Source organism: Mauremys reevesii, linkage group 1, assembly GCF_016161935.1.
Source record: "Mauremys reevesii isolate NIE-2019 linkage group 1, ASM1616193v1, whole genome shotgun sequence".
NCBI lineage: Eukaryota > Metazoa > Chordata > Testudines > Geoemydidae > Mauremys > Mauremys reevesii.
This window is the reverse complement of record NC_052623.1, coordinates 125,870,381-125,884,071: the sequence shown is the minus strand read 5'-3', so window position 1 is coordinate 125,884,071 and position 13,691 is coordinate 125,870,381. Positions and strand designations below refer to the sequence as shown.

At 43.9% G+C, this 13,691-nt stretch overlaps 1 protein-coding gene across 5 annotated transcripts in view; it reads left to right on the top strand.

The window, feature by feature from the left end:
* Positions 1-11,962, top strand: part of CYFIP1 (cytoplasmic FMR1 interacting protein 1) — a 128,380-nt gene extending 116,418 nt beyond the window's left edge. For 4 of the 5 annotated variants that reach the window (XM_039525732.1, XM_039525711.1, XM_039525720.1 and 1 more), the window contains exons 27-31: positions 4,689-4,761; positions 6,053-6,147; positions 7,809-8,047; positions 8,923-9,070; positions 11,203-11,367. In XM_039525732.1, the coding sequence (XP_039381666.1) occupies positions 4,689-4,761; positions 6,053-6,147; positions 7,809-8,047; positions 8,923-9,070; positions 11,203-11,367 (720 nt within the window). Of the gene's footprint in view, positions 1-4,688; positions 4,762-6,052; positions 6,148-7,808; positions 8,048-8,922; positions 9,071-11,202 lie in introns of all 5 variants that reach the window. The other variant, XM_039525704.1, reaches the window with a different exon arrangement.
* The last annotated feature ends 1,729 nt before the right edge of the window (positions 11,963-13,691 follow it).

Genomic DNA, 13,691 nt, shown 5'->3' with positions numbered 1-13,691 from the left:
CTCTCTTTATCTTTTTGGATAAAAACAGGGATGTTGTGAGGTTAAATTATGTTTATGTTTATGTTAAATTATGTGCTACTTTGTGACCCACAGGTGGATACAAGGCAGTACAAAGGGGAAAATGTTTTAGGTGTCACTGGTGGTGACCCTTCTAGTTAAATTTATCTGACACTTTCAATTATAAGACCTTGTTCTTCTTTGAGTGCTTGCTCATGTCCATTCCACGTTAGGTGCGCGCACGCTGTGTGCACAGTCGCCATAGAATTTCCCCTCAATGGGATCCGTCAGGCCGGCTCTAGCGCCCTCTGGTGCCACATGCTCATGCGGCAGTAATAAGGGGCCCAGCCGGCCCCGTGCCCTCTCGGTTCTTTCTTGCCGCCTGTGATGGTCACTGGAACAACTTCTCTTGCCTTGGCAAGGCATTCATCGGTGGTTCTGTTATTCCGTCCTTTCACAAGTTGTTACCTTCAGTTTATCTCTTTTAGTAAGAGTGTTATATACTTAAATCCCTACTTATTTAGAAGGACATCCTCTGCCTTTGGGGCCGGGCATGCCCCAATATCTGGGCTTCAGACCCTGCACCTCCTGCGACACGCCCATGCCAGTGAGCAACCCACACTTCAGGTGTTTGAAGTGTCTCAGGGAGGCTCACATATGAGAGCGTTGCCAGATCTGCTGCCAGTTCAAGCCTCATACAAAAAAGGACAGGGAGGCTAAGCTAAGGTCCATCCTAATGGAAGCTGCATTCAGACCTCTATGCCTGCAAGCAGCACCATCGACTCCACTCTGCTCACAAGTGCCGTTGAGTCCAGTGAAGCACCATCCTCTGACACCAAGTGGACATTGTGGCACCAGCAGGATCGCAGTGCCGTCTGCCCCAGAGACATTTGCAATAGTCAGGGACCTGATGGCTCTTCTAGTTCCGCCGACACTGGGGGGGCAAGTTCTGGCACCGGCAAGGTCATCAAGCAGAAGGAGGCATGTTGCCCTGAGCTCCTATCCAGCACTGGTACCGACCAGAGGGCAACCGACCTGCTGATGTTAGCGAAGACTCCCCTGCTCCAGCACCGTTCCCTTGGCACTGGCTGACGGAAGTGAGGGGTACCATCCCTCCATGGTCCCCTCAAGCCAAATTGTCCTCAGAGTCAGAGGTGGAGTCCTGCACTCAACCAAGGGGCCAATACCAGTACACTACCTACAGTCCATTGTATCCCAGTGTGGGTACTCCTCCAGGTGCCTGGCCCAGTGGGCAGTGGCCTTTTTGGAATCTGTTGGATTTCCCCCCGGTATCGGGACTGCCTTCCAGTCATTTGTACTCAGTGGCATCTGAGAGAAGGGCCCCTCTGCCCCACCATCTGGCACCCAACCTGGGCTCCAGTACCAAGCCTGGTACCAATACTCAGGACTTGGGGCTGCATGATATGGTCGGTGCAGAAGAAGAGGAAAAAGGCCCATTGCCAATGCAGGCCTTCTCCTCCCCAGACAAAGCTGTGTTGGGGCCAAGTGGCTCGGTATTGCAGGATGATTTTAGAGCTTAACGGGAGCTATTGGAAAGGGTGGCTGGAAGTGGAGGTGCTTAAAGAGTCCTCACACAGCCTGATCAACATCTTGGCTGTAGCGGCCCCGCCAAAGGTGGCCCTACCCCTCAATGAGGCTGTTATGGGTCCAGTCAGGTCCCTATGGCAGACCCCATCCTCTCTGCTCCCCCACTTCAAAAAGAGTAGAGAAAAGTACTATGTTCCCGTCAAGTAGTATGGACACCTATATTCCTACCCCCCTCCTGGGTCCCTTGTGGTTGCAGCAGCCAATGAAAGAGAGAGGAAAGGGCTGCAAGGTGTGACCCCTCCCCCTGCCCCCCCCCCCAAAAAAAAACCTGAAGGCCTCAAAGAAACTGGACCTGTTTGGTAAAAAGATTTATGCTACTGGTGGGTTACAACTCCACATCTCCAACCAGAAAGGCCTTACTTGGGTGGTACAACTATAGGCTGCTGCAGGAGTCCAGACAGGAATTCTCCACTCTGGTGGAGAAAGGGAAGATGCAGCTGACATGGCTGCTAGCACGCACAGGTGCTCTTGGCTCCAGTCCTCGGGACTACCACCGGAGGTTCTGCAGTCCATTGAGGACCTTCTATTTGAGGGAACTTCCCTCTTTGAGCAGACAGATGCAAATTTCCATGGCCTGAAAGATTCTAGAGCCACCATCAGGTCCCTGGGCTTCTATGCCCCAGCACCTTAGGGAAAGCACTTAAGACCTCTGCACCTGGTCTGCTTCTTGGCTCTGCCGCCTCGCCAAGACCTGTTTAAGAAATGGGCAGAGGTTATGAGCACATGCAACTGCCATCTTCCACCTCAGCCTCATTACCAGGCTCACACAGATATCCAGGAGGCCCCAAGTAGAATTTTTTTGAAGAGGCACTTGAGGGTGTTCTATCAGTTCCCATACCAGATCCTGCCCTCCCCCCCCCTCACCCCCCACCTTGTTTTCAGATGACTCTCCTATTTCAGCCTGGTGTGGTCCCTCATCAGATCAGACCATTGGGGGATGAGGACAGTGGAAGAAGATTGCAGATCCCCTCCGCAATCTTCCTCAACGGGCCCTACGCAGTTGGCTCCCAGGCACCTCAAGTCATCAAAGCACTCATTTTGACTAGATACTCGAGATCAGTATCGCAATCCTCCCTGCACTAGATGCAGCTACCCCCATTTTCCAACCGCCTTTCTTATTTCCTGGATACCTGGACCCAGATCACCTAAGACTGCTGGGTTTTCAGCACAATAGAACTGGGTTACACCATCCAGTTCCTGTCCACCCCATCTTTCCATCCCCCCTCCCCGTCCCGCTTCAGAGACCCGTCTCATGAGCGCCTGTTGGAGTAAGAAGTCCAATCCCTCCTTCAGGTGGAAGCTGTGAAGGAGGTTCCCTTTCACTTGAGAGGAAAAGGGTTCTGTTCCTGTTACTTCCTAATTCCGAAAGCCAAAGCGGGTCTAAAGACTCATTTGGCCTTGACTACTGCAACATTCAGATAGACCATTTAAAATGCTACTGCTAAGATCTTCCTGGCTCTTTGTTCTGACCACAGCACCCCTCTCTTGAATCCCTTCTCTGGCTCCTTTTTCTCCTCTCCAGTTCACAAAAACTTCTTGTCTACCTTTGCAACGTAGCCTCATCCTACGTAGCTGATTGACTATCCCCCTCCATTGCTCTGGCCGCATTCCCAGCCTTTACCGCCCACCAGTCAACCTTCCCCATAAGCACCTTCATGCTACCCACATTGCCCTTTATGCATGGGGGAACAGCTCCCTGACACTATCCATACAGCCCTCCTTAGGCTAACCTTTGCCATGATGACTGTGTTATTGTCTGCCCATCAGCAGGCAAAGATGTTATGACTGTCTCTCTCCTCCTTATTTTTCCTGCTCCATTACTCTAATTTCCCCACTATTGCCATTCTTCTCCGCCCATTAAAAACGCAAAAACCTGTCACTAACAAAGCTGTGCCAGTTCTTCATCGAATGTATTTGCTTGTAGGTTTTTGTGAGGGAAGGAGGGCAAGGAGAGATCCAAGGCACCCCTGGTTTGTGCAATGTACTTGACCTACAGAAGCAACAACTGTGTGTGTGACACCCTCTAGTGTCCCGGAGCCCTACCCTTCATCTGCTTGTGTCTTTCTCAGATTGTAACACCTCTGGTCAGGGATTGCCTCTTATCTATGTGTGTACAGTGCCCAGTAGTACCATGAGGCTCCAGTCCCAATTAGGCCTTTGGGTGCTACCACAGTGTAAATGTGCACTACTGCTGCTGCTACTACTACTGCTACCAGCATCTAATTAGATGGACTGTTAGAGAATTTTACTCACTGTGGGTAAATTATTTAATTTCCTTGGAAAAGGGCCAGATCCTTGTGTTTGACTGAAATAAGTCATGGAACATGAAGTCGTCTCTCCTCTCTGGGGGTTGTTAAAACCATTAATGTCAATGAAATATAAAAATGAAAACATACTGTTTCTCAAATTTTGTTCTGAAGAGGCCTCAGATGAGTCTAGCTCTTATCTCAGCTTCTGCTCTTGTCTGTTTCATACACTGAGAACATACAGGGATTTCCAGAAGCAAACACATCCAACTTCATGGATATTTTTTAACGTTTGTGAAACAATTTTTTTTTTATTCTTTATATTTTAAAGATTTGAAATGTTCCATGCTGGGACACCCCACCCCCACCCCACCCCCTTGCCATTAGTCTCCTGCGTCTGAGACTTTCTTTCTGGGAGACATGTTTCTGGGTGATAATGGGTTATGGGAACAGTGTTGGTAAAAACAAAAACATGACTTCCTGCTTTGTTCACATTTGTGTGTGTCTAAACAGGATCTGTCTGCCACTTTAACACAGAACTTCATCATTCTGCATTCATCTTTTCAATAAATAGCCTCTGTCCTGGGTGGGAGTAGAGTTGCTGTAACTCTTTGTGAATCCAAGGTAACCGGCAGAAGCCAAATTGCTGCCAAGTACTTCTGTGAAGAGGGAGCCAAAAGCACCATGCCTTTGTTCTAACTGTAGGTGCTTGGTGCCCTCTGGTGTCAGCCACTATTTGTTATAGAATGTCCACATGGTTTTAGAAGCAGATTTTGGTGCCCTTGACATGCTGTTGTTTTTTAACTCCTAAACGCTTCTTGTTCCTTTTTGTTCTAGTCGCTAGAGGAAGTGTGTGACCTGTTGCATGCTGCACCATTCCAGAATATATTGCCAAGGGTTCATGTCAAAGGTATGGGCTGGACAAGCATTTTTCCTCTAGCAGTATTACCCCCCGATGTTGCTTCCTTGTTGGTGAATTCATCATTCTGACACTTTCTTTACACAAGCACTATTCATTTGCAACGACAGCAAATTCCTGAGTATCTGCAAGCCTGAAAATGTTACAGTACACAGAATAACAGGAGGCCTACGCCTATTAACCAGGGCTCCCTGGGGTGGGGTGATCAAAAACGCTCTGTGCAGCACACTGGTGATATGCCCACCGCTGCCTCATCCCCACTTGGTGATGAGGTTGGAGAATACTGGACTTGTTATGAGGTCCCATCCTTCATATCAGCCTTGGCTTGTAGGTGTTCATAATAAACTTGGGGATGGGGAGGTTTAGGGCTGGATCCTGCAAGGTGCTGAGTACTGTCTCTGATCCAGCAAAGCACAACCACACGCATGGTTGCGACAGACTTTTCACATGCTTAAATGCTTTGCTGAATTGCCGTGCAGGATTTGTTCCTTCCAGTCTAGCTTCTCTTCTCCCCTTCCTGACTGCGGGAAGGTGAGCTGCTTCTGTTCCCCCATTTTATCCTTCTAACACTTTTTTTTTTTGGTCTTCCTCTTTTCCTACTTCTGCCCCACTACCAGCAGCAGCCGATCTATCTGTGCCTCTGCTCATAGGATTCACATAAATAACAAAGTGAAAGAGCCTTATCAGATTTATTGCAGTTACTCAGATCCCTGTAGACAGCCACCAGACCAGATCATTGCAAATTTTATTCACCCACTCACCAGAGAACATTTCCTGCTCACCAGTGGTGAGGCTTTGGGGCTTGTTTTTTTTAACCTTTCCATACCTAAAATACCTTCATTATAACCGCATCCTCTGGAGGCAAGTATTTTGCATATGATAACGGTGATTTTAATAGTCTTAGTATGCGTGGGAGTCAAAGTATGTTAGAGACAGCATAAAAGCCTTATTTTGAGGGCAGAAACTAGTTAATAACAAAATGAGTTTCACTACTAGTTTTTGCCTGTATAGTTAATTTCTTTAAACTCAAATGTATAATGTAACATTGTTAAAAGAATAAACCTGTCAATGGATACTGTGCATCAAATAAAATGCATACTGAAGAAAAAGCAAGCCATTTTGAATGAAATTACCTATCAAAGGAATAATTTACACACACAACTCCTACTGTGACAAAAATAAACTGTAATAAAAACACAAATTTCTGTACCGCAATTTTCATTGTTTATAAAGTGAAGTCACCTAACTTTAAAGGCTAATGTGGGGGTTTTTTTTCTTTCAGAGGGTGAAAGACTTGATGCTAAAATGAAAAGACTAGAATCAAAATATGCTCCACTCCATCTTGTTCCTCTGATTGAAAGATTAGGAACACCCCAGGTAATGTCTTACATTTTTTGCCCCAGACATTTTATGCAGAAATATAAGTGCATAAGAAACTTGAGACCCTGACTATATTAGTACCATGTCAGAATTACAAATGTCACACAAAAATTGTTCACACAACAGGGCCTCTAGTAAATCCATGGATTCAGTAAAGTTGGTCAGCAGCTTGTGTGCACAGGTGGCTTATTGTCTGAATGTTTGGGACAGTGCAGAAGTGACATTTTAGGTTTTGGGAGAGGATTAAAGTGTTAATTTCCATGTACACTATTGTGATATAATGTGTAAAGCAAAGGATTTGCACCCAAGGGGCTCCCAGTTCAAATTCCACCAAAAGCAACTGATTTGCTCTGTGACCTTTTAAAAAAGTCATTTGTTCTCTTGTGATTCAGTGAACAAATTGGATAAAATCAGAACCTTTTTGGAAACCAACTGTTCTATTTGATCTGAGCTTTCCTGGAAAATGAATTACCAACAGAGAACATTCTTCCTCCTCCATGCCTTGTCAGTGAGCTGCTCTTACTGTCCAGAGGCTGTTCTCCTGTGTCCTTGAAGAGTGTGTTTCATTCCCCATTTGCTTCAACAGCTGACAAACTCTGCTTGAGAGAGAGGGATTTGGGGGGCCAAAAGGGAATTTTGTGAAGTATAGAGTTCAGACTACTTTTAGCACCATGGGTAGTTAGGTGAGCTGTGCTGAGCAAGCAACCCGGTCCCTACCGCGGAGGGCTTACAATGGGAGGGCACAAGCTGGTACACTAGAGCAAGTATTGATTATAAATCTCAGTTTACTACAGATGTACAGATCACTTAATGCTCTCTTTGAAGCACATCAGCCTCTGATAGCAGCAGGCCAGGGAGTCAGTAATAAGTGAGGGAAGGGCCATTACCTGGGCCTGCCAGCAGACAACTGAACACGCCAATTTTTATCTTCTGACTCATTTCAGTTAAAAACAACCTTGCAAACCACAGCGCAGTACAGCAGCAGCTGACCTTTCCACTCAGCTAGCCTTTAAAGCTTCTCTTCCGTTGAGTGGGTGAAAAAATTAACCCAGATATTTCATGGTGGTTGTTTTCTGGCTTCCATCTTTCACTTGACCCTTGACACCAAGAGAATTCATGAACGTAGTAAAACCTTAAAAGCACTGGTTCAAAAAGAAAAGTCAAAACTAGTGACCCAGCTAGTAATACTACTTTTGTTTAAACAACCCATTCTGAGTTCACTCGAATGCATCTGCTCCAAGGCGAAGTGCAGAACTGGAATTGGGGCACGCAGGTAAACTATCTTACAGTACTCTTGGGGTATGTCCACACAGCAGATTAAAACCCATGGCTGGCCCGTGCCAGCCGACTCGGGCTCACAAGGCTTGGGCTGCGGGGCTGTTTCACTGCTGTGTAGACTTCTGGGTGGGAGAGTCCCAGAGCTTGGGCTCCAGCCTGAGCCCAGAAGTCTACACAGCTATTAAACTGCCCTACAGCCTGAGCCCTGCAAGCTGGCTGGCACAGGCAAGCCACTGGTTTTTCTTTGCTGTGTTTTTAGATCACCCTAATACATCTTTGTCCTGCACTAATATAAGGCTTTCAAACAGAAACCACACCTCCCCCATAGCTAATCTGAAATGCTGTTTCATTCACTTTTTATTTCCTCCTCTCAATCTTAGCAAATTGCAATAGCAAGGGAAGGAGATTTGCTGACCAAGGAACGCCTCTGCTGTGGCCTATCCATGTTTGAGGTCATCTTGACCAGGATTCGGACCTTCCTGGATGACCCAATCTGGCGTGGACCCCTTCCCAGCAATGGTGTGATGCATGTGGATGAATGTGTGGAGTTTCACCGTCTCTGGAGTGCGATGCAGTTTGTGTACTGCATTCCTGTGGGAACACATGAGTTTACTGTGGAGTATGTATCGTAGGCTGCCAATTATGCACTTGTTTGCAACAGTACTTCATTGTATTTCCCAGCTAGAAGTTGGGATACAAAACATAATGCTGGTGTTCTTATTTCTGAGATAGTTCAGCGAGGCAAGCATAGAACAAGGGACTGAGAGGGCCTATTAGCACAGGAACACAGATATTAATTGTATCTTTTAAAAATCATGTCTTTTTAAATACGTTGGTACATAATAAAAGGTCCCATAAGGAATAGATCCTAGCATACACCTCTCAACACCAGTGATGCTTACCCCACTACAGTTGCTGAATTTAAGTAAAATAACTTTTACAAGTAATTTATCAGGTACTTGCTTATTTTCTGTGGGTTAGCAGCAGGAATGAGCATTCAGAAGTTAGTGTCCTGCAATCTTCAGTTCTTTAGTTTTTAGCATTATGTTTGTCAGTTTTCAGAAGGAAAGATTGAGCTATAATTTGCCTGTCATTGGCCAGGTGTTGATGGGAAGTCTTAGGACATTGCTTCCCTTAATCCACAAAGACCAAATAAATGTGATGGTGTGGCACTGTCAGTTTGTTCTGTTGATTAATGTGACAGTAGCACTGCTGCAGAGTAATGGGGAGCAAATATTTTTGGAAGAACTCAAAATTGGATAAAGATTTTTAGCATTTCTAGTGCTTGCAGTTTCTAAACATTGTTAATTAAATAGAAAATGATCCTAAAAGACAGGGTTTTAAACCTCAGCCTAGAAAACACCTTACACATAGTTTTTTAGACTCCTATTTTTTGAAGAGAAAATGTCTGATGACTCAGTATTTCATGCTAACTGGTTCTTAGGAGTTTTAGGTGAAATACACAATTATCATAGACTTCGTACTCTATTACAGACAGTGCTTTGGAGATGGGCTGCACTGGGCTGGCTGTATGATCATTGTGCTTTTGGGACAGCAGCGTCGCTTTGATGTGTTGGATTTCTGCTACCATTTACTGAAAGTACAAAAGCATGATGGCAAAGATGAGGTCATCAAGAATGTGGTATGTTGAAAACATTGGGTTTCTACACATTGCAATGACTTGTATGAAAAAACTGGAATTATTTGCATGCGGCGGCATGGTATCTGTAACCATCACTGTTTAAAGTGGAGTCAAAGCCCAAGATTATGCAGTAGAGCATTTGCTAGTAGCACCCTATGTTAGGGTTAGGATTTTAATTGAACCAACCTTTACCTTTCATTGTGACACGGGTTTTTCTTACATTTAATGAAACAGATGGTGCCATCTAGATGCACATACGTACCTTTAGAACAGGGCTAGTCCTACTGAAGTTCTAATCCCTATGTCCAAGGCCTATTTCTGGAATTCTGATAAGCAAAGTAGAGCTTTAAAAACAAAATTTTAAGTGGACTTTTTTAATCTACCACTGGTTGGGAAACTTTCATAACTTATCCAGACCAGACCCCACCATTGGGGCAGACTTAAGAGAGTTGGCACTCTTTCCTCCTTCCATTACATAAGGTGGCCATGCTGGGTCAGACCACTGGTCCATCCAGCCCCCAGTATCCTCCTTTTGGCAGTGGCCAATGCCAGGTGCCCCAGAGGGGATGAACAGAACAGGTGATCATTGAGTGATCCATCCCGGCACCCATTTCAAGCTTCTGGCAAACAGAGACTAGGGCCACCATCCCTGCCCATCCTGGCTAATAACCATTGATGGACCTATCCTCCAGGAACTTATCTAGTTCTTTTTTGAACCCTGTTATAATCTTGGCCTTCACAACATCCTCTGGCAAAGAGTTCCAGATGTTGACTGTGCATTGTGTGAAGAAATACTTCCGTTTGTTTGTTCGAAATCTGCTGCCTATTAATTTAGTGATCCCTAGTTTTTATTATGAGGAGTAAATAACACTTCCTTATTTACTTTCTCCACATCAGTCATGATTTCCTGGACCTCTATCATATCCACCCCCACCCCCTTAGTCATCTCTTTTCCAAGCTGTAAAATCCCAGTTTTATTAATCTCTCCTCATATGGAAGCTGTCTCTTTTCTGTGCTTTTTCCAGTTCCAATACATCATTTTTGACATAGGGCAACTCAGTCTGCACGCAGTATACAAGATGTGGGCATACCATGGATCTATATAGAGGCAGTATGATATTTTCTGTCTTATTATCTATCCCTTTCTTAATGATTCCCAACATTCTGTTTGCTTTTTTGCTGCTGCTGCACATTGCTTGGATGTTTTCAGAGAACTATCCACAATGACTCCAAGATCTCTTTCTTGTGTGGTAACAGCTACTTTAGACCCCATCGTTTTATATATATATAGTTGGGATTGTGTTTTCCAATGTGCATTACTTTGCATTTGTCAACATAGAATTTCATCTGCCATTTTGTTGCCCAGTCACCCAGTTTTGTGAGATCCCTTTGTAATTCTTCGCAGTCTGCAGTGGACTTACCTATCTTGAATAGTTTTGAATCATCAACAAATTTCGCCACCTCACTGTTTGCCCCATTTATGACTCTGTTGAATAGCACTGGTCCCAGTACAGACCCCTGGGAGACACCACTATTTACCTCTCTCTATTCTGAAACTGACCATTTATTCCTACCCTTTTTCTACCTTTTAACCAGTTACTGATCCAGGAGAGGACCTTCCCTCTTATCCCATGACAGCTTACTTTGCTTAGGAGCCTTTGGTGAGGGACCTTGTCAAAGACTTCCTGAAAATCTAAGTACACTATATCCACTGGATCCCCCTTGTCCACCTGCTTGTTGACCCCCTCAAAGAATTTTAGTAGATTGGTGAGGCCTGATTTCCCTTTACAAAAACCATGTTGACTCTTTCTCAACAACTTGTATTCATCTCTGTGTGACAATTCTGTTCTTTACTCTAGTTTCAACCAATTTGCCCGGTACTGAAGTTAGGTTGATTGGCCTGTAATTGTCAGGCTCACCTGTGGAGCCTTTAATTAAAATTGGCAGTCATTTAAGGTGTCAAGAAACTTTGTCTCATACTTATCGCCAGAGTCAACCAGACTGGTTCATGAAGTGCTGAATTGGCAGAAGACTACTGGGTTGAGGCAGTTGCTCTCATTGGTTTTATCAAAGGCTGGTTCTGATTTTAATCTCAAAACTTCTTTTCTGAATGTATGTTTTTGACGTTGCAGCCTTTGAAGAAAATGGTTGAGAGAATTCGCAAATTCCAGATCCTGAACAATGAGATAATTACTATTTTGGACAAGTACATGAAGTCGGGTGATGGAGAAGGTACACCAGTGGAACATGTGCGCTGCTTCCAGCCCCCTATCCATCAGTCTCTGGCCAGCAACTAAGTGTGGAGAGAGACCCTTGCTTTTTACTTTAGTGGCAGTACTTTTGCACCTAGTTAAGCTATAAACTTAAGAGGAGAAAAACCCTTGTAAGGAATATACCCTAATCTGTATTTCAGTATTTCCTGTGCCTTTTGAATGGTGGTGCTTTGACATTTTCAGTCTCCAAGCACAATAACTGTATACAGTCCATACTTATTTTTCTAGACTAAAATTTTATATACTTTGATAAAAAGCCTGCAATGTAAAAAAAAAAACTTATTGTCTTACAAACCCCTCTGCATCCCTCACCTGATGTGATCATTTTAGACTGGATTGATTCAAACTGTTTTTCCCTCATCTGTCAAAATATTAGTCAGGGTGGTTAAAAAAACATGATTTTTTTTTTGTAGAAACATTTTTTAAAAATTGATTGTTTATGTATTAGAAAAGCATTAATTGCCTGCTTACTCTTTATAAAAAGAAGGTTCCTGCTGGTGCTTTGTGAATAATTTTTTTAACAGTTTAATTTTGCTAGGAAAAAAAATCAAATTGCATTGAGTGATTAGTAATTATGGAAATAAAGGCTAATTAATTAAAATTCTCACTTTTTAAGCAATGATTCTTTGGAGGTGGTTGATACGCAGAACTCTTACAAGAATCAGTTTAATGCAGTAGCACAGTGGCGGGTGGGGGGAGTCTGTTCACTCTTCCTTTTGAAAATTTGTATCATACAGAACTCACTTTCTGGTGTGAGGTTATTAAAAATCAAAAAGTCTTCTCTCCAAGTTGATAAGCAATCCCTGTTTAAAATGATCTTTTGAAAGGGATCCTTGCATACACGGAACTGTTGTAGCCTGTATCACCACGCTTAGATTGAATGAGGATCATCACTACTATAGGGGAGAATATTTCAATTATATTATGTGACCCCTGCCTTAGTAAAAGTTTGTAAAACTTCTTTGGCAACTGTGCCATCTTAATTAAAGCAACATGATCAGGCACACCTGGAAAGTGCTTCAGACCTGTTGCTGTCTGACTGGTGAACAATACAGGGCTTACCTGGTGTTATGTCTTTGTCACATTTTACGGTCTCCACAAATACTCTTCCAACAGCTGTAACAGCATGTAAGATGTTCCGAGAGTGGCATGAATGGCTAATGATCTATGTCTTGGATAGAGGTTACATCTTCAGTACCTACCCAGCATGCTATAAGAACATCTTCTGAGGATACAACCCTTTACACCAATGATGGAGGAGAGCAAAACAAAGGGACGACATCAAATTCTAGTGCATCCTCTCCCTGGACTGCCGGCACAGCATGACCTATGCCCCTGCTTTCAAGTCCTGACTTCTTTGAAAAGCTGGGAGCCAGTAGGAATGAGTCCAGAAATGTGTGGAAGTGATAGTTAGCTACGCAGGGGGATGAGGCTAGTGGTTAAGAAGATATTGAGACAGTCTTAAATAGCTGTAGGAGAATTTTTTTCTTGGGGGAACAGAAACTAGAATGAAAGAAGAATATGCTAGTTTTTAGTAATTCTGTGTAGGAAAAAGGATGGGGGCAGTTTAAGAGCTGGTTACCCACACACTTGCATCAGAATAACTAAAGTGGATTTAATCAGCCCCTTTTTTTCCAGTGCATCTATTCACATGAGCTGTTGCTTTAACTTTTCTGATGGGAAACAGGGGAGGGTAATTCACCTGCAGCAGTTCCCTTATTTTGCATATCCTCTCTATGCAATAACACTCTACCTTGGTACTATGGCCACAAAAACCCTTATCTAGAGACTAACTCACTCTTTCTCAGTGCTGTGCTTTGCACCTCAAAATTCTACTGGACTTTCTAACCAGTTCTTTAGCTCTTCAAAGTACTGTACCAACACCAATCCTGAGTGCTCAAAGATGGAGAGGAGGCAATGTTCCATTTCACCAATACTTAAACTGGCAAGTTAAGTGACTTGCCTGAAATGCACTATAGTTCAAGTAGCCCCCTACTCAGAGAACACTTTTTTAATCCTGGTTCTGGCTCTGACTTGCTCTGTGACACCTTAAGTAGGCCTCGACTTTCCTAAGAATTTGTGTGTGTGTCTGTTAAAATCCTTGCGTGGACAAGACAAAATGCAATTCCTACATGTTAGCTGGCAATGGTCCTAGGAGGGACCCTCTAGTTTCCTTCAACCAACTACTGTGTTAAAACTGCAACTTGCCTTGTCCACACTAAGATTTTAGTAGGTTTTTAAAACAAACACACGGTGTAGGCACAAGTAAAACGTCAAAAGCACCTTAAAAGTTTGTCGATTTTGAAGATTGATCTTAAGGGCCTAAGTCCCAGTGAAACAAGCGTTTG